The 21,380-nt window shown below is 35.5% G+C and overlaps 1 protein-coding gene across 5 annotated transcripts in view; it reads left to right on the plus strand.

Annotated features, from left to right (window-relative positions):
• ncoa7 (nuclear receptor coactivator 7) overlaps nt 1–21,380 on the plus strand; it is an 81,841-nt gene that overhangs the window by 52,742 nt on the left and 7,719 nt on the right. For 3 of the 5 annotated variants that reach the window (XM_031901997.1, XM_031901999.1, XM_031901996.1), the window contains 11 exons: nt 1,630–1,709; nt 2,679–2,786; nt 3,540–3,650; nt 4,445–4,570; nt 5,576–5,760; nt 9,126–10,069; nt 11,887–12,055; nt 15,225–15,372; nt 18,443–18,586; nt 19,801–19,953; nt 20,661–20,756. In XM_031901997.1, the coding sequence (XP_031757857.1) occupies nt 1,630–1,709; nt 2,679–2,786; nt 3,540–3,650; nt 4,445–4,570; nt 5,576–5,760; nt 9,126–10,069; nt 11,887–12,055; nt 15,225–15,372; nt 18,443–18,586; nt 19,801–19,953; nt 20,661–20,756 (2,264 nt within the window). Of the gene's footprint in view, nt 1–1,629; nt 1,710–2,678; nt 2,787–3,539; nt 3,651–4,444; nt 4,571–5,575; nt 5,761–9,125; nt 10,070–11,886; nt 12,056–15,224; nt 15,373–18,159; nt 18,340–18,442; nt 18,587–19,800; nt 19,954–20,660; nt 20,757–21,380 lie in introns of those variants that run through there. The other 2 variants (XM_031901998.1, XM_031902000.1) reach the window with 2 other exon arrangements.

Here is a 21,380-nt window from a genome sequence, read left to right on the forward strand (position 1 = left end):
TGCTACTTTATTACTATGGTACACCCTGTAAAATCATCATACATAGATGTAAAGGTATATTTGGTAATATTCTGTTTTAAATAGAAGCATTAAAGTGATGGTTTACCTTTTAAGTTAACGTTTAGTAGTTACAGAATGGCCAGTTCCTAGCAACTTTTCAGTTGGCTTTCTTTTTTATCCTTTATCCTTTTTTAATTATTTGCTTTCCTTTTCTGTTTCCAGCTTTCAAGTGCAGGTCACTAAACCCCAGCAGCCAAAAAACTATTGCTCTTTGAGGCTAAAATTGTATTGTTGTTGTTACTTTTATGACTATATAAAGGCATGGAGCCAAAGGCCAAGTGCTTTTATATAGTTAATGAAACTCCAAGGTGACTTTAAATATCCTAATATATAATAAAGTGGATACATTATTATAGTAAACAAGTTTGTGAGTCGTGTGTTCGCACCGGTGATGTAATTTGTGTCATGTGACTCACTGAAACTTATAGATTATAATAAAATAAACTACCCCCTGTTGTGAAATATGATGATATTAAAAGTCACCTTGGAACTCTATGTAAAAGCACTTGGCCTACCCTCTGGGCCTCCAGAAACTGCAGAAGGGCTTGGGTTGGGGGACTACAATACAGCAGACCCCACAGCATGGGGTCCCCCATTGTTACAGGGTCTGCTGTATGGTAGTTATGCCACTGTCACCTATTAGCATATGCATGCTATGTAAACTGCTTTGAAAAGCTTTCTAAAGACCAGTTCCAAAATCAACCCCAAATAACATTTTCCAGAATTTCTGTTGATACCTGGAGGGTCAGTATGTGGAGGGGCATCAATTTTTTAACATAAGCAGTGAGGTACTTTGGTGAAGAATATGAAGAATGATTTCTTTTATTAACCCATTGATCAAATAATGCATTAATATATTGCTAATACTTTTTCAATAGCACAAATAAAAGCAAAAAAAAATCCCCATGATTTTTATCAGATTATGCAGATGGCCAAATTGAGCATCAAACAAACTTGCATAAATAAACCATCTATCATAAGCCAAATTTATCACATTGCTCCACACCAAAAACTTAGCTCCTTTCATTCTGCCCTTTCTTTCTGCCCTTCTGCATTATAAAATTGAGCAGGGGTAAAACTTTAGTGGGTCACAGGTATGTGCAGGTGATGTTCTGCAGACAGAATGAAAGATATTAAAAGTTCACAAGTTTCTGGCCTGATGAACCATCCTGCTCCTGTGCATTTAACGTTGATGGTGCTATCCAAAGCCAGTGCCTTGCAAATATATTCATACCCTAATATCACAGAAACCAAAATTTCAGTGTGATTTACAGGATCCGTTAATTGGACATGGGCCTGAAAACTTTTGTTCACTGTAAACTGCACCATCCTGGTGCACATAACTAAGTGGTGTTATGGGAAATCTCTGAAGAGTTACAAAGCACCATTGTAATTGGATTTGTGGAATAGTTTATATACTGAGGACTTCCCATACCAGCTAGTTGAACTGAAGAAGCTGCTTGGATAAGTAGTGAAATGTCTTCAGGGATTACTTAACAAGTCCAGTTGCTCTAGATTTACTTATATTAAATATCATATCAAGACTATATTTTTAATAATCTCTTTCAGGGGAAAATCAGAATAATAAAAATGTCAAGAAAGAGAAAAAAATGGTTACAAGGAGACCTTTGGGGACTATTGAGTACACAGTAAGTAATATTTGGATAAGCTACTTTAAGGGAGCTGGTGTAAAAAAATAGTGCTTCAAGGACATATGGTACTGTGCCTCGGCTTCTCTTTGTTTTATCCTCAGGTGGAGAGAAGCCATTGCACTCCTATTCACTCCTTTGTGTATCTGCACTGATAGGCACAGGCGTTGGCCTGTGTGCAGGTACACAGAGTGGATTTGGTGCAAAAATGTGAACGTATGCATTTCTGTGACAAAAACTACTCTGTATTTGCACACAGGCCAACACCATACCTATCAGAACAAGTAGAATAGCTAGCTTATCACTTCTGTGAGAGCTTGGACTGGTTAACTGCAAGGGGCAGTATTGTTAGCAATATCATATATCTTTTTACAGAGAACTGAAGCATTTTTTTTATAACATTTTGCTCCAATGCCACCAAATCCAGTATATGAAAAATCCAAGCAATCACCTTCAATAGCTGAAGAGCATCTTCTTTCTTTCCTTTGAAAAAATCCGAGAGACTCTTTCAAAATCTTAATGTAATGGGATGATAAAAGACTAGAAGTGAGCGTTTATGGCAGTTATCGTGAGAATTATTTTCAGTTTCCTTGACCTTTAAAGAAAACTGCTCAAGCAACACAAGGTTAAACCTCTAATAAATAACTTAATAATAGTAAGTGCAACTGGCTGATTTGCATATTATCCGTACTATCTATGGGCTAAGCAATGTGCAGTTTAGTGCCCTCTCTTTCAATACTGCCCCATATTTGTCAGTTTTCCTTATTATTTTGCATAAAATGGGAATAGAACTGCCTGTTCAGTATCTCAATTTAATACTATTTTTGGTATGACATATGTTTTTAAAGAGAGATGACATTTTCTTTCTGTTTTTCACTGTTTTTGATATAGAAGGTCTTCTGATATTTAATAGCTTCTAAATCACTGTATCATAATTAGTTTGTTTACATGAAAATTTATCACTTTTAGGCAACCGGCACAGACACTTTAAACAGCATTGCATTAAAGTTCAATCTAACTCCGAATAAACTGGTGGAACTGAACAAGCTCTTCACACATACTATTGTGCCTGGACAGGTAATTTCCATTGGAGCAAGCGAAAGTGGAACGATTAATATAAATATATATATGTGTATATCATTTTTTACAGATCTACCATTCATCTCAAAATTCTAAATGATTCATTCTAATTATTTAATTCATAATAAGAAGCTTTGTTTTTATTGTGCTTTGTATTCTTTTAGCTTTGCACTGTTCAAACATCATTTATTTGTTGTTGAAACAAATAAATGATGAACAAAGCAAATTTTGTGCAATGGTGTCTTTAGATACTATTTATCTAAAGATACTATTCATGACATTTTCCTTCCTACATATATTGTTCAGATAACTGATATCATTTAATAGAAGTGTGAAAATGATAAAAGTTATATTTCCCTGGCACAAATTCATTTTTTTCTTAGGGTGTCAGTAGTGTGAGTGGTATTGCTCATTTTTGATAGAATGTTCAGTAAGACTGCAAAGAAGAGGTATTTTTGGAAGTTTTGGTTCCTCACATAGAAATATGTTTTCCTGTGGCAATGAGTGACCCGTGTGTCATTACACTTAAAGCAATTTTTTTAAGCAAAATTACCTCCTAAAGGTTGGCATAGGAAAAACTGGACCAATTAACAAAAAAGTGGTGCAGTTAAAACATGTTTCTTTATTATTTAAAGAAAAAGCATCTCAAATATAAACAGCCTGACATGTTTTGTGCCAAAAGCAGACACTTAATTAAATGAACATTAACTTTATCATGTGTTTACATATAACCATTTTTATATCTAACAGATTTTATATGTGCCAGATAGTAGTGTTGCTTCCATTGCAAGAGATCCAAAAGCAAATGCTGGAATACTCGCTTCACCTCTTTCATCAGATGCAGAATATGATAAGCTTCCTGTGAGTGCAAGATTTTAGTTATATAATTATGGCAATTCATGTTTTTAGTTTACTTATAAGGCTAATGCCAGATGAGGTGTAGGGCGGATATTTTCGGCAAGCGGAAAATCGCTTGCTGAAAATTCCGCCCTACGCCTCCTGCATGTGCCTGCACCCAAATGAATGAGATACGGTCCGGTTCAGGCACATGTAGGCGATATGCGCATAAAAATGCCAGACAATGCAAAGTCTCGCGTTTTTATGCATATATCTGCTACATGTGCCTGCACCCGAGCGTATCTCATTCATTCGGGTGCAGGCACATGTAGGAGGCGTAGGGCGGAATTTTCAGCAAGCGCTTTTCCGCTTGCCAAAAATATCCGCCCTACGCCTCGTCTAGCATTAGCCTAAGAAATGATGTGACTTTTAATATTGCTGCAGTGTTCGGGTCTAATGTATCATCTGAACCTGTTGTCCTAAGATGGACATTTTAACTTTAATCTTTATATTTTATCACAAGCATTAGTCATTAACATGTGGCCCTCTAGCTTCCATGTAAATCCCGGACAAGGGCTACTTCAGAGCATACCCATGCTGTGGTGTGGCATAATACACACTATATGGACTATTTACATGTATACTGAAAAATGTACATTGACATACATATGCAATGAGCCACTCTCTGAGTATAAATGTTTACTTGGTAATATTGGTAGAAAGCTACCTAGATAATCCCACAGCAAGCACTGACCTTCACTGAAGAACATTTGGATGAGAGCATGAATTTAATATTTGTTTATCACCCTGTTTTAAAGGATGCTGACTTGGCACGTAAAGCTTCAAAACCAATTGAAAGAGTTTTGTCATCTACATCTGAAGAAGAGGAACCTGCTGATGTAAAGTTTATAAAAATGAACTGTAGATATATTACTGATGGAAAGGTCAGTAAAATATTGCTTTTCTCTGCAAGTATTTATAGCTTTTTAAATGGGTATTTCAGCATAATACAAACTTATATTAGTCTGTCAGACTTGGAATTTTAACAGCTCGGTTATAGTGCTTAATTACTCTAGCAACGAGGCATCAGAATGCAAGATGGTTAGTAGAGTTTATAATTACATTTCTAAGAAATTAATAATAAGAGTAGTGATAAAACTAAAGCCTCACTGTGTTGATTTGTTTTTTATTTTATTGCTACAACCATATACCATTCTTCAGTGGCAGACAAACAGGGAGAATAGGAATGCTTATAATTCAAAAACCATAAAAAAGGTCCGACTGAAAAGTTGCCTATAATATGGCTGTCTAGAAGTCCTAGAAAAGTTTATTTTAATGCAAACTTTCCCCTTATGTAACCGGTAAATACATTGTTCAATTATGGGATCCGTTATCCAGAAAGCTCAGAATTATAGGAAGGGCTTTCCCCATAGACTCAATTGTGGAATTATTTTCTTCTCTGTAAAACAATAACTTAATCTGAACTAAGTTACAATTAATTCTAATAATTTTTTAGTGAACTTTGAGTATGGAGATCCAAATTACGCAACCCATTATCCAGAAAACCCCAGTTCCCAAGCATTCTGGATAACAGGTCCCATTCCTGTATAAAAATGACTGGTGCTTATTTCTTTTACAGGTAGCTTACTTTTAGCTGCAGAGTACATGTCATTTGCAGGTAGCATCCTTTTATGGCAAATAGTTAGACTTTTATGGCAAAAGGTTAGACTTTAGTCCATTTGAAGATCTTACATTTTAGTAAAATTTAAGATTTCCATGTACTTTTAGACCAGTCCTTTTTAAGGTCCATCAACAGGAACTGGCTGGTCTAAACAGCAAAATGATGAGTTATGCTTTATGACCTCTTTAAGGATATTAAAAGTCATGTTGCATATTCAATAATTCCAGTTAAATTTCTGACTCCTCTAACTTTGAACTTTGCTACACAGGGTGTTGTGGGCGGAGTCATGATTGTCACTCCCAATAATGTAATGTTTGATCCACATAAATCAGATCCCTTAGTCATTGAAAATGGCTGTGAGGAGTATGGCTTGATATGCCCCATGGAAGAAGTGGTCTCTGTTGCTCTTTACAACGATATCTCACACATGAAAATTAAAGATGCGTTACCATCGTAAGTAATAACAATACCTAGAAGGTTGTCTATAAAACTTCTCTAGTTAGTTTATAACATAATTTATTAAATAATGAAGGTATACAATAATATAAGCCAGGGTTAACCGGCATGCAGCCCTTAGGTTCTGTTAAGCCTAAGATGCTTTCCCTCTTTGTGGCCTTTGCTCCTGCAGAATAGTAGGGTAAAAAAAATTGAATGTTATTGAAGTATTTTACTGTAGTAATTTTTTGTTATTTGTAATTCAGCTCAGGTTTAGAGCGAAAGCAAACTAGCCTAACCGTATGTCTATTATGGCACTCAGCCCAGCATAATTTTTAACAAACAGAAAAAAACTTAAAGGAACAGTGAAAATGAAACTGGTTAAAATGGATAGTCTGTGCAAAATAAAAAAAATATTTGTAATATAGTTAGTTAGGCAAAGATGTAATTTATAAAGGCTGGAGTGGGCAGATGTCTAACATAATGGCGAGAACTCTACTTCCTGTTTTTAGCTCTCTAACCTCTTAGTCAGCCAGTGACTTTAGGGGGGGGGGGGGGGGGCAAATGGGACATAACTGTAGTTTGTGAGCATGCAGGTCAGATTCAAATGCAAACTAACTGAGCAGTTATGTCCCATATGGTCCCCCCTCAAGTCACTGATTGGCTACTGACTGTTAACAGCTTAGAGAGCTGTAAAGGAGGAAGTAGTGCTATGGCCATTATGTTAGATATCTGCTCACTCCAGCCTTTATAGATTACATTTTTGCCTAACTAACTATATTGAAAACATTTTTTATTTTGCCCATTTTCATTTTTACACTGAACCAGTCCTATAAGGGAATATGCCCTTAAAACTGGCCATATGAAAAACTTTTGCATTCAAAACTGTATGTTCTCAGAAAGCATATAGGTTAGTTTCCCAGTAAGGAACTTTATAATACTAAGCACAATGTTCAGTTACACTCTATATTCAGCAATTGTAACAGCCACAATGAGTAAGACATTAATTTGGTTATTGGTTCTTGACAAAACCTGGTTTAGTCCAAATAATGGATAGGAGGGTTTATAGTAAACCATATTTGTATAACGCTTTATTGTGGTTGGGCAAATGGCAGCTAAACTAATTTTACTAGCATAATTAGTCTTAGTACTAGACACTAACATTTTAGTAACCCTTTTTGTTATTTAAGGAATTATTTTTGCAAGGATGATTTGCCAGACATTTATAGTTATCCGCCATATTTGAATTGTGTTTGCAAACTAGCAGTCTGCAGTCTGTCATTTAGGAGGCCAGACACTAAGGTAGGATTTTTTAGCTCACATAAGTTTCTTACCAAAACTGCTATTTCCAGGCAGCTTCATGTATTATAATATATTGTATTACAGAATGGTTGTAACTGCCAGAGTCACTTTAACTATTAGTTTATGTATTAACTTACTTGAGGGTGCCATATTTAAAAACCAGATTACTTGTAGTTACCACATACACTCCTTAACATTTGTTGATTTTTAAGTTTTCTTCTGTAGGCTTGGATCTATACTTGATCACCATTCAAGAAGGTGAAAAATACATGGAACCTAGTTTGTTTTAAGCTTGAAATATTAAGCAAAGTCACTACATAAATATTTGTGAAATGCAATAAAAAGCAGTAGGATAAACACAAAAGATGGCTACATTCTGAGATTTTCATATTTGCAGATGATCACTCTGACTGAGCAATTATAGTGTGTGAGCTAGACTGCAATCTTAGCTAGTAAGGTTGAAAAAGGAAGTCTGTAATGTTTAGTACTTTGCTGGGTAGAGCATCTCTACAACTTTTTTTAATAGTCCTAATTCAGTATAATTTCATATTGTTTAATAAAAGGTATTCAGTTATTTTAAACCCCAGTCCTTAATATTTATCCAAGTGCTACCATTCAGAAACCACAGATCTTGCATTAAAGAGATCTAACAAGATTTGAGCAGGCTGTTTGGAAGTGCTGATTTATGGCTCTAAATCTTGGGCTGTAACAGTGCTAGTAAACCTGTATAGTTGGCCACATTTAAATTTAAATATTACCTCCCAGGATTTCTTATGGCTGTATATCATGGGGCCCTGTGAATACCTTCTGATGGCATTTATTGCATAACGGAATGGCTCTGTGGCTCTCTTTAGGCCTCCACCTCATAATCTGCTTTTTTATGTTTATTATTTAATTAACAAGTATAACACCTATTTTTTGTAGGCAATTATAACATGGGTGCCTTTTACTTCAAATAAACCATTTGTGTGGTCCAAGAAGTGGTCTAATTCTCAATAAATTTACTTGCCTGCCTTCTGCTAAATATTTAATGCACTGCACTAGATACAGGTGCCAGGGTTTGAAATCTTGTGCGCCCAAAAGACCGGTAAGATAGCAGCATAAATTGTACTTCGACCATGGGATTTCAGATCAATGTGGATATCTTTAAAACAGAGCAGAATTTGTAATTAATCCTAATTAGTAGATGATTGTTTCATAATGTAAACCATTTTTAATTGCAGTAATCACAATAGCTCCACTTTTATTGGTCTGACACAGTTGTCTATTTACCTTTACCATTAAGGTTTCTAATCTACTTTAGGCCAGTGGTACACTTAACTTTTTTTTGTCAGCAGAATGGACAATCTGCTGAAATCTGCCCTGACAGACATGGCATTTGCTCATCAGCATACACATGGATAGATTTTAGCATGGAAACCCTGAACAATTAATTTTCATGTGGAGGGAATAAGATCAGCCAGTAGATACACCAGCAGATAAAACTCTATGGGGCACATTTACAAAAGCACGAATGCTCAGAGCATTCATTCGAACACTCCGAGCGTATTTTCGCTGTTGTGCCGTTCGGATCGCCAATACGATATTATCGGGACTAATACGATTTTTCGGCATTTTCGGGATATTTATGATCTTCAGAAATTTTCGTTTCCAATCCGAATTTTTCCCATTCGGGATTCGAATTCGTGGATTAGTAAATCTGCCCCTATGTGTACTACAGGCCTTAGGCTTGTTGGAAGAGTTGCATGAAATGTTTTAATGCCAGTGAAATTCTAAATTTTAAATGTTTAAATTATCTAATCAGGTTATAATTATTGACTTTTTGTAATTTTATAAAAACCATCAAATGATTCATTGACAACACCACCTTTTTTATTCAGTTCAGTTTATCCTATGTTAATTTTATTTTCTTAAATATTTTCAATTAATTTTGTTCATTTTGTGTTTCAAATGATTCATCTATAGTCTCCTTGCCCTTTTAAACCTTTTTTGTTTGGTTTGGTTTCTTTTCTTTCTTTTTTTTTTTTGTTGGCTTGTTTTGTTTTAACATTCCACATCCATCCACCATTTTTTCCTGACAGCGACATACCCAAGGATCTTTGTCCTCTGTACAGGCCTGGAGAGTGGGAAGATTTGTCATCAGAAAAGGATATCAATCCGTTTAGCAAATTTAAGAATCTTAGCAAAGAAAAGAGGCAGCAGAATGGAGTCTCTGGACAAAGCATTGCAGAGAACAAGCTTATTACTACATCAAGCAAAGATCTTGATCTAATAAAAATAACAACTGAGCTGGAGCCAAAAAATGGATCTGATGGACAATTATCCCCTGTGCAATTAACTGTTGATGAGAGGCTTGCAATACAGACCGATCAGTCAATTGAAAATATAACTAGCTCTAGAACTAAGAAAGCTGATAATTCTCCCGTTGAAGATGACTTCATTGAGTTGGTAGCGACAACAGCAGAGGCGAATTGCAAAAATAACTATAAAGAATCAGAAAATCCCACAGTTGTTGGGGAAGCTATAGAGCACAGCATGTTCCAGAATGACATTCCATGTAATAATTCTGAAAGTAATAGGACTGTAGATGTCATTTGCCCAGTAGAACAAATTTCTGACCCTGTAAAAAGAATATGTTTAGTGTCTGATAAAACTGAGACGACCTCTGATTCTGATTTTATCCAGACTCTACAACAAAGCAAAAATATTGAGCTTTGCCTGAGTCCTGCTGAAAAGAACAAATTAGATATTTGTGGATTCCAAAGATCAGATTTGGATAACAGTGGAGATGAGGGTAAAGTGATGAGTTGCATCAACCTGGAACCTAAAAATATTACAGAAGTCACCACTGTAACACAGAATGTTGAGAATAAACTTTCTAAGCCTGAGGAGAAGGCTTCTGAGGAGTCAGTAGATTCTCTTTCACCAAGTTCCCCTGAAGTACCCAGTCAAAAGGAAACACTAATGGACAGTGAATCAGAACTAAAGCTCTGGTTAATAAAGAGAATGCAAAGACCGATAGAAGGTGAGATATTTCCCACATGTAGTTTACTTATCTGATCTCTCTTGTTCCTGTTTAAGGGGGTTGCAATATTTGTGCTGTGGTAGTCCATTAGTGTTAGAAATTGGAACAGTTTGAAAAGGGACAGTCAGGTTGGCAAAACAGTCAGGTTTAGGAACTTCAAGTAACAAATCTTTACAAAAGCAGACCTTTCAGCGAAAAACTATCAACATGATCTATTGGCAATTTTAAATTACATGAAAGTAAATTAATATTTCATATTTATAAGTTTCAGCATCACTTTAAAGGACGTGAACCCCAAAAATAAGTGTTTGCCTAGTAAAAGAAAACATAATACTAAGCAACTTTCCAATATCAAATAATGAAAAATTATTAGTGCTTTAAAAGCCATTTGTAAATGTAATTGCTATAGAAAGCTGCATTTGCTGAGCTCCTGGTTGTTACTTTTTAAACAGTGTTGCAAGTGGCAGGCTCCTCCCTCAAGTCAGGTCTGTCAATCTGCAGGCGTTTGTTACCTTGTTTCAAATGTCAGAGCCACCCGGGCAGAGAATAAAAAAAGGCAGGCAGACACTGCTTTTAATAGCAGCTATAAATACAAATAACTAAAAAACCATTACAAAAAAATAATTTTTGGGGTTGACATGTCCTTTAAGGTTGTGGCACATGAGCATTGTGTTTATTACAATGTTCTGCTGGAAACCCTATATAGATTTAAACCCTGCTTTTTAGTACATTTATATACAGTATACAGTTATTGTGATGTAATAATGAACAATATTGAACCAATATGGAAATTGTTATTAAATTATTAAAAAAAAAAAAAAAAAGAAACAATGTAACATCGATGGGTTCCTGAGATGCTGAAAAAGCCTTTGTTTTGACAGTAAGGGCTAGGATACATGCAGTGATTTGATCAACACTACTTAGGATTACATTGCCAGCATATCCTAGACCTAGTTGGTGCAAGAAAGTGTTTAGCATGTAAATAATAATATCTGTTAGTGTTTAAAGCTACAATAACCTTTAAAGATTTTTTTGTGTAATAGTGAACATTTATAAGCTTGACACAGATTCTTAGCAAGTGAGGGAATACAGGGTTATGGAGGATAGCTCTTAGTACAAGTTGATCCAGGGACTGGTCCGATTGCCATCTTGGAGTCAGGAAGGAATTTTTTCCCCTCTGCGGCAAATTAGAGAGGCTTCAGATGGGGTTTTTCCCCTTCCTCTGGATCAACTAGTAGTTAGGCAGGTTATATATAGGCATTATGGTTGAACGTGATGGACGTCTTTTTTCAACCCAACTTACTATGTTACTATGTTACAAAACAGTCTACAAGTAGTTTTAAACATAAGGCCTTGCAACATGAAAAAAAAAAACTATTTAACTTAAACATAGTCATAATTAGGCTTATTTCTTCATGGGTCATAATGTAATGGATCTTGGCTCACATTTAAATGACAAAACTTCAGACATTGGCAGTGCACACCAGGGCAGCATAAAAAGCCGCAACATTTGGTATTAAAAACGATCAACCTTTATTTGCACATCTAAAAAACACAGCTTGAGGTCTTACGCATTCCGTGACAGCGCACTTCCTCAGAGACCTCCACACATTTAAATAATCCAGATCCCCAGGATAACTTGACTTGTTCATAGTTGCCATTTAGGCCTTGGAAACAAGTGTTGGCTTTGGCGCTGACTGCTCTATCATACTAGGAGATTATTTCCTCTGGCAGTCTTCAGAGAATCTCGGTAAAATAATATGTTGTGACACATTTTGCTTAGGTTTGAAATATTTAGCTGTACTTGTGCTTTCCAGACTTGTTTCCATCCAAAGAGGAGAAGAGCAAGATCCCTCCAATGTTTCTCTGTATTAGGGTTGGCAAGCCCATGAGGAAGTCTTTTGCCAGCCAAAGTACTGCAGTTGTGCAACAATACATTCGAAGAAGAAAACAGCCAGAATACTGGTTTGCTGTTCCACAAGAGAGGTTAGTTGTGCTACAGTCATATATTTATATGTTGTAAATATAAATTTCTGTACTAGAAACCCTGGCTTTGCTGTGAACTTGTGCATCGTTTGTTGTGTAATAGAATTGTCATTGTTTAATGGTATCTGTTGCTACCCATGTATATAAATATTATTAAAATATATCACAATTTCAATTGTAATTACACTGCATTTAACTTTTTTTTTTCTTTTTAGTTTGGGACTTGATTGTAAGCCAGGGCAATAAGGTGGAATCCAACACAAGAATAACCATGTACCATTGACCTTTAAGTCAAAACTCTGGATTCAGTATTTGATACCATGCGTCTTCTGATATAAACATACCAACACTAAGTCAGAGAATTGTAAATTCACATTTTTCCAAGGTTGCGGCTACATTCAATTAAATCAATAAATCAATAACTGCCTTCTATAATTTTCACACACCTACAGAACCAAACTTGAAAAATAAGGATTGAGGCTTAGAGTTATACTGCAAAAACAAGCTGACAGCTTTGTCACATACCTTTTATTGTAAACTTTGAATCATACATGCTTCTATAAAAACACTCTCAAAGTATTCATTTGCTGTTTTGCTTCATGTATCTCTGTTATTGAAATAGATATTCAGTAGCTCAAAGATACAACTTTCTGCCAGGTACTGTGGGTTTACTGTATGTGAACTTAAATGCAGATGCCAGTGTAATTTTAGTATGTCCTTCAATGATCCTTGGCAGAAAATTCTGACAAAATTGTAACAAAATTGCAAATCACATATCAGTGTTTTTGCTAATGCACTGAAGCTCTCATAGTTTTTGAACTATAAAAGCCAAAATCGTTCATAGGCGTAAGTTTGCAGAACTTGCATTGCTTCAAGACTTGTTTGAGATTATTAGGTGAGGGTGGAAGCAATACAACTGCAAAATTTGCTGGTTGGTTCAGTGGTAGCAATTAGGTTTGAGGCTCAAAAACTAGCTGCTGGGCTTGCCTTCTGCCTTTTGACCTTTTGAGTGGCTCCGTAACTTTCTACATGGGCAGATCTGCTGAGATAATTTTATTGTCAAAAAACAACACTTTCAGTCAAATTGTGCCACTGCAGAAGTGCCATTATAAAAAACTTCTAGTTTTTGGTTTATGGCCCCACACAAACCAATTTAATTAGTTGATATAATTTTTAGTCTTGTCCAGTGATAATCAGTCAATGTTTGGAGTGTTTTGGGTCAACACATTTGCCAATTTGGAGCCAGTTTGTGTCTAAGTGACCATATTAACTGGTGAATTTGGACAGTGTACAGTAAACATGAGGATGATTCACAGTGCAAATGGGAAATTACTGTATTTGTTATTTGGTATATCAGCTTCTAGAAATATAAAGTCAATTTCTACTTCCTGCATCATAGAAAAGGTGCATGATCATCTGAGATAATTTTTTGATTTATCTGTTTATGGGCTCTTTGAAAGTTTAGTGAATACTGTTTTCAGCCAGCAAACCATGTTGTAGAAACATTCCATGTTTTGCCAAGTTCTTCTTAGGATATTAAACTGTTACAGAGCAGGTAAAATTATTAGGTATATACTTACTGTAGATGTAATTTGCATAGTGGAGACCATAAGGTTTAGTCAAGGTTGTGCTAGGAGCATTACCAGACATATGTCACTGCTGATATAAATACTTGTTAAAATACATCTGCCAAACTGAGACGTTCTCAACTTGCCCTAATCATTCTGACCACACCCAGTCTGTCCTATCCATGAGGTTTTCTTTAGTTGCCCCACCATTCCAATATTTAACATAAAAATATATTAGTAGCCTTGTTATCCCTAATTTACATAGCATTGACATTTTAAAGCAGCACCATAGTGAGCTTATTCATGATTTTTATTTGTCCAGTACCATGTGGAGCATATAAACAAAAAATGCACTAGGGTCAGATAAATCAGGAGCCAGTTAACCTGCCTTTGTGTTTTTGCATGTCTTGCAATGTAAAGGGCTCTTTGGCTCCTTCTTTCCCCTCTCACCCTAACTAGAATAGTTTCTCTGCTTTGCTGCTTTCCTAGTCCTATCCCCTAAGAAGCCATGTTACAGTATCTTCCACTGAAGAGTCCTAAGAGGGTAGAAACAGGCTGGAGTGATTAGTCACAACTCTGGTTGTTCAAAGGTTAATAGTAAGGCTGCAGCATCCCCTTAATCACTTAGATTTCCTTCTTCTACTTTAACTTGGCCCCTCCCCTCAGGAATTTACTTTACTGGCTGATGACTACTGGGCATACTCAGCTCAGATTACTAAACACCCCTCCAATCTAGCAGCCAATGAAGGGATAAACTCTGCTCTAGCTGTTTGTTGCTATTTTTTTTTCTTCTTCTAAACTCCTCTCCTGACCTCAGCGTAACTATTACAGTACTCAATCAAATCCAAACTTTTTATTAAGTAAAGACTGTGTGAGGCTGCATTCTTCATTGCATGAACTTTACAGTGCACGTGTGCTGTTTTCAGATGTAAATGAAGTTTCCAACTTATATACATGGTAGGAAAATGTAGGGTTTACATGTCCTTTAAACTACTCTGAATGTGGGAGCAAACATGATACAAACATTTGCAGATACTGTACAGGTCATAATTAAATTCAGGATCCCCATTGCGACAAGGCAGCACTATTAAACTCTGGGCCAACTGCAAGTTGGTCAGGCAGTTTTATCAACTATGCACCAATGAGCATTTTTAGTAGGTTCAGAGCACTTACCAGCATAGTCTAAAGATGGATTTTGTTGTGGGTCTTGTTTTTTAAGTGAAACAAATCGCATGAGCGTTGCCCCATGTCCATTTCCTTAAAACAGGATTGGTGGATTGGTGTAAAAATCATTTGGAACTTTTGGAGAGAATTTTCTGTGTCTTTAGACTTGGGCTTCATTACAAGTTCCTGTTTGGATAAAATAATAAGATATAAGATTATATAGTTTGTGAAATCCTGTACTTTTATGTACTGATTTATGGCATCTGTTGTGCACCCTGAGTTTGATAATTATGTCTAGTGAATGTCAGTTGCTTTAGAATTTTTGTGTAAATACACCAAGAGGATATGATACAAGTTCTTTTGAGTGGAATGCCTTGTTATTCCCTGGAGTTATGTATTTCCAAAAAAAAAATCTAAACACTTTTATTTTCCTGCAGGGTTGATCATCTGTACAACTTTTTTGTTCAGTGGTCACCAGAGGTCTATGGTAAAGATGCAAAAGAGCAAGGTTTCGTGGTGGTGGAAAAGGATGAGTTAAATATGATTGACAACTTTTTCAGTGAACCTTCTACTAAAAGTTGGGAGGTGAGTCTCAACAGCTGTATCAGAAGCATCAGAGTTCCAGTGACCCTGCCTATGCATTTCCTGTATTCAATTAACCCTAGGGTTGTTGCTATTAGCAATCTAACAATGCAGCTATCATCAGCTATTTATAATCTCATAAATGGCTAAAATAGAAAATTCATATCATTTGCAACTTAAAGTATGTTTACACCAATATATTTTTTGATTTAGATGCCCTTTAAAGATCCTGCCAGTCACTGGACATCTTGCTAGTAAATTGCTTGGTTATCAGCCAAGTCATATTGTAGCTTGTTCTTCTCTGAAGAATGTAAAGCCACAGTCAGTGACATAGAGGGGTTGAACAGTAGGGTGTTTGTCAAGTATTCAGTACTTGCTGTCAGAGCCTGACATGTTTAGTATCGTCACCGCATGAATAATTTAATAATTATATGGGCTGTGTAATCTTTTCTTTTTTTTTTTTTTTTTTAAACCTGACTGCAAGTTCTGTCCCATAGTTACATGGTGGTATATATGTGCACCCAAAAAAGTCAAACTTATCTTAGACCCAGGCAGTATGTTTTTGCTTAGTCCACTGTGGGTAAATAAGAAAATTTAGAATGATTATGATATAAGGACATGATTATAATATCTATATTTCATAGGACTGTAGGGAGAGATTATTTATGCTGATGCATTACATGGGCTTCTGCTGATTAGATATTCTTATCATACATTAAAGTCACAATCAAAGCACAATGCCATAGACCATAGATGAGGCCAATCTTTTACCGGGGTCTGAAACTGGAGGAATTTCTGGAGGACTGAAGTTGGGCTGATCCATTTTAAGGAGCTCCTGGAAAATATTTATGCTGATCAGTTGTTAGTGTCTGTTAGGTTCTGTTATTTGTATGTAGCAAATTGGGTTTTTGCATTTATGAGTTATTGATGTCATAGAATTTTGAGGTGCTCTCTTATATCACTATGAATTAGTTTTGCTATATTATTGCTTACTATGTACTCCCTGTAAAAGTTCTCTGTTTAACAAGTGCATAAACCTTAACTATTGAATTTATTTTAATCTCATGGAAATAGTGGCTGATTTGTAGCAACTGTTAAAATTTTAAATTTGTAATCATCTAACTATTAATCCAGCCATCAAATCCATGGACCTTTTAATAGGCAGTGAGATGTGGAATCCAGCTGCTTCACCAAAATCAGATTTCCTTGATTTTACTGTGGATTTACTGTGGACTACATTTTATTTTATTTTTTTAAGCATTTTTTTTTAAAATAATTGTAGTGTTAAAACTTTCCCAGGCAAGGATACATCTAATGTACCTTGTGAAATATGAATAAAGCCTCACTACAAAAATACAACTATAATTAATATGTATATTAACAGTGCATAGTGCTGTTATCTAGTCATGGAACTACTCTGTATCTTTTAATATACATATATTTTACAATAAGGGTACATTAGTCTATACAGAGACATCACTTATTGGAATGATGCTTATGTAGGCTCTAAATATTACTGTAGTATATATTTATTATATATTATTATGTGTATAATATATATTTATTTTGACATTTGTACAAGTGCAAAATTAAATAAAAGCTAAATACTAAAATATATTTATATATTTGATATACACATGATTTAGTTTTTTTCCTCTGGGAGCCTCAGTTTTATCCAACACTCTAAAAACATACTGGTATGTAAATATCAAAACTATTGGGCAGTGCTACATTTCCCACTGATATGCACCTCTTACTAAAAAGGACTTTTGCCAACTATTCCCATTCACTTTTCGGGGAGTGGTTTTTGGGGGTTTGTCTCCCTTCCACAGTGCTGCAAAATGCTTGGGTGACATCATTCTTCTGCCATTACTCTTAAAGGAGAAGGAAAGGTAAAAACTAAGTAAGCTTTATCAGAAAGGTCTATGTAAATACAGCCATAAGCACTCACAGAAACGCTGCACTAAGTCCTCTTTCTCCTCTCTCCTGCTCCCCCTGCCCTCAAGAATACTAAGAACTCCCTCCCACTCCTTAGGAATGTGTGATCTGAGCCAATCAGCAGGAAGCTTCCTCATAGTCTCACACACACTGAGTTTGTACACCGGTCTTGGCCTTGGTGCAAGAGCGTGGCATTATGGGAAATTTCTTTACACAGCTCAGCGTTTTGTTTTTTTTTCCCTATGAGGCTTCTGATCATCTGAACGGGAGAAATATGGGGAGACTTAAGGGCACTATTGAGAGAACTGAAGGTATGCCTGCAGCTTGAGATTAACTCTTTATTAGCCTTTCCTTCTCCTTTAATTAGAAAGTACACCCTGCCGCCCTAGTATGATACGTTTATATTAAATATGTTCTAGTCCAGCCCACTGCCTTTGTTTAGGTGGCTTTGCATCATTGGATCTAAGTCATGCTAATTTACATAGGTTCAGAGGGTGACAAACAATGCCAAAAAGTAATATTTTCATTTAACTTCTGGCACAATGGGTTCCTGAAAACCTTATAATAAAGTGCCCCAAAAATCCTATACAGCGAATATACATTTATAATGAAAAAAAATGTTTTTATGGTAATGATGTTACTGTAGTGCTGACTACATGTATTTTATGTTTTAATTTCCTGGTATTATTGATCCTTTAGTTTTGTAGTACTAAAGTATAGAAAAGCAAATCTCACTAAAACACTCTTTGGTAAAAATACAAAATGAATGCTAGGAAAAGCTTTACCTCTCCTCTAAACTTAAGGTTTAAAGCATGCTGGATCCTGTCTGAAATTCCTTTGTTTAGCCTTCATAGACAGGAAATGAAAGTGAAACCTAGCACACTCACTAACTGGCATATGTAGAAAGCCAGCCGTGCTATTAAAGGACATGCAGGAATGATAGAGAGAGCATTTACCATGTGGCTTCAGAGAACACCACTCAATATCAAAATCTTATACACCGCCACAGGGCCAAAGGGACCCTATGTGCAGGTATCACTTTGTAATTTTGCAGATAATATTGGGGCTCTTTAAGATCTAAGGATATGTGTTAATAGTCAAGGTAACAGTGACTGTGACTAAACTTTCCTCCTAGATCATAACTGTAGAAGAGGCAAAGCGCCGCAAAAGTACCTGCAGTTGCTATGATGACGATGAGGATGAAGAGGAAACACTGGAAGATTTTCTGCCAGACTTGAAACAGAAAAGCGTGCTGCTGGATGACATGCAGGTTGAGAAGGTAATATCTTTGTTAATGGTTAGAGGGAAAGCATGTTCTTTTATCTTCCTTTTTAGTTTCCTACAGTAGCCTATGCAGTGATATAAAAACTCAAACACTGTGAATATTTATATCCCCAGGCTACAAAAAACTCTTCTTCAGTCTTTTGTTCTTGAACACAAGTTTAAATTTTTGTGTGTACTTAGGTGGAACATAAGGATGCTGTTTCTAGCTAAGGGTGAAGACACATGGACATACTAGTATCAGCTACTTGTCACGGCTACTAAAATAGACAATGCTGAACAATTACAGATAATTGTCTCTACATGTGTTTTATGCAAGACTCACAGGGCTTTCTCTTCCCTGACTTTATCTAGAAAGATTGTCTGTCTAAGCCGGGACTCTTTACTGAGCCTTATTAATAGCAGGCCTCCCTCAATACATCCACCTGGGTCTTAAAAGGGGTCTTCCACCCAGAACTTAATGCTTTTATATGGTCATGGAGTTCCTCTGTATCTTTTCAGATCCTTACATTTCACAGTAACAGTATATTTTATATAGAGATAGTATGAAATAAAATTTACCTATACTCACATTATAAAAACACTATTGGTATAAAATATTAACAGTAAGATAATTTTATAATGAGAGTATTTTAAACATGCCATGGCACTTCATCTGCTGTCACCTACAACTTTCAGCATCCAATGCTGTCCAATGCATGTAAGTTATCTCTGAGCCACCCCCATTAGAACAACTGTTTATAATGTTTATGTAATGTGTTGTAAATGGTTACATTCAGAAATACACTAAAATATCAACACAAATAGTACCAAAACTACATTTTGCACAAAGAGAGAAATTGTAAGCAACTTTCCAATATAGAACAATTGCAAATGTTTTATTAATATATTGAGAAGCTGTACATTTTCTTTGACTTTTCTCTTTAATTGTATAAAGAAAAACTTCATATCCCTTAGATTGTAAGCTCTGTGGGATAGGGATCTCTTTTGCCTTTATTATTTGAATGACTCCTGTTTGTTCTATTAACTTATTGTTCTACTGTATAGTGCTGCACACATAAGTATCACTGTATAGATATATATATATCTATTAGAAAATATACATACATTCATATGATAGAAAGAAATCAGTTGTTTACTGGGGAAGTGACAGCCCTGTTTGAGGTTTTAAGGTTCTCTTGCTTTATATATGTTTGTTGCTTCCTCATTTAGCTGGCACACAATCTTCCTGCAAGAGTGCAAGGCTACCTCTGGCATCTGGTCTATAGTACACAGGAACATGGGACCAGTTTGAAGACATTGTACAGGAATTTGGCTACTGTGGACAGCCCTGTGTTGCTTGTGGTCAAGGACATGGACAATCAGGTAGTTGTATTGTGCATCACAGTTAATATCCACAATAATAATTGACTTTTCTCCATAAAACCAGTTCATGTTTTTACACTGTCAATATAATTTATATCATACAAATTTAGGTGCAGTTTTATCAAAGAGTGAAAATCTTGCAGGTTTTAACATTGATGTAATGTTGCTTAAGTTGATCAAATTAGCCTTAATGCAATTACATCAATATTTAACATTGTTCATAGTCTTCTGACATTCAAAGACTGCTGAAAATCTCATAGCAGGCCATAGGCAATGTAATAAATGTTTTCAGTATCATTACTGAATGAATCCACTTCACTGGAAACAAGAAATTCAATCCATGACTGATATATACAATTTGTTATGAATTGATCATTTCAGTAAAAACTTCTGATGGTTATAAGGATTAATCAGAATCAATTCATTAGTAAATCAGCACCAAGAGCTTTCATATCTAAAATATTCTGTGGTATTTTTAAGATCTGCCTCATTCTGTTTATTCTTTCTCCCCATATTTGATTTAGTGTAAATCCAGATTTTACATATAGCAGAGAATTTTTTTTGCATTTTTCTCTTGAATGGGTACTTTTAGTAGCCCATTCAATAGAAATATGTATTTTGCTTTAGGTTGGTTTTAGTCACCTGTTTTTATTGTTTAGCTTTTTAACAGAGAAATTGACATTTTTATATAATTTTTTTTATACCAGGTGTTTGGGGCTTATGCAACTCACCCTTTCAGGCTTAGTGATCATTACTATGGAACTGGGGAAACATTCCTATACACTTTTTGCCCAGATTTTAAGGTAAGCCATTATTTATAAAGATGTGGTTTAAGCACAATTGTCATGACAATTATCCACATACCGTATATACTCGAGTATAAGCCGATCCGAATATAAGCCGAGGTACCTAATTTTACCTAAGAAAACTGGAAAAACTTATTGACTCGAGTATAAGCCTAGGGTGGTAGTGAGTTTTTTTTTTTTTACTTCTATACCGTACTGTACTGTATGTGTGTAACTTTAAATTATGGTAATTAATAATAATTAACAGTATTCACCTGTATTAGTAATGCTGATTACATGATATGGATATACCTGATTAGCATTGCTAATAATGGGAAATACTGTAATTAGGTACTAATTATAGGTAATAATAGAGAGTCAGGTGAGATATGGTATTGAGAACCGATAGCCTCTCGGAGCAATAGTTTTTTGGCTGCCTGAAAGCATAAAGAGGCAGAAGAGGGCAGCAAATAATTAAAACATAAATAAATAAAAATGAAGACCAATGGCACATATGCTAAAAATAGGATATTTAAAAACACACTTTATTCTTTAAAGTTTTATTCCACAAACATTAGCACTACCTTCACCATCCCCTGAATTGTGCAGCCAGTTAACTACCAGAAGGTTCACAGTTACTCA

Source organism: Xenopus tropicalis, chromosome 5, assembly GCF_000004195.4.
Source record: "Xenopus tropicalis strain Nigerian chromosome 5, UCB_Xtro_10.0, whole genome shotgun sequence".
Lineage (NCBI taxonomy): Eukaryota > Metazoa > Chordata > Amphibia > Anura > Pipidae > Xenopus > Xenopus tropicalis.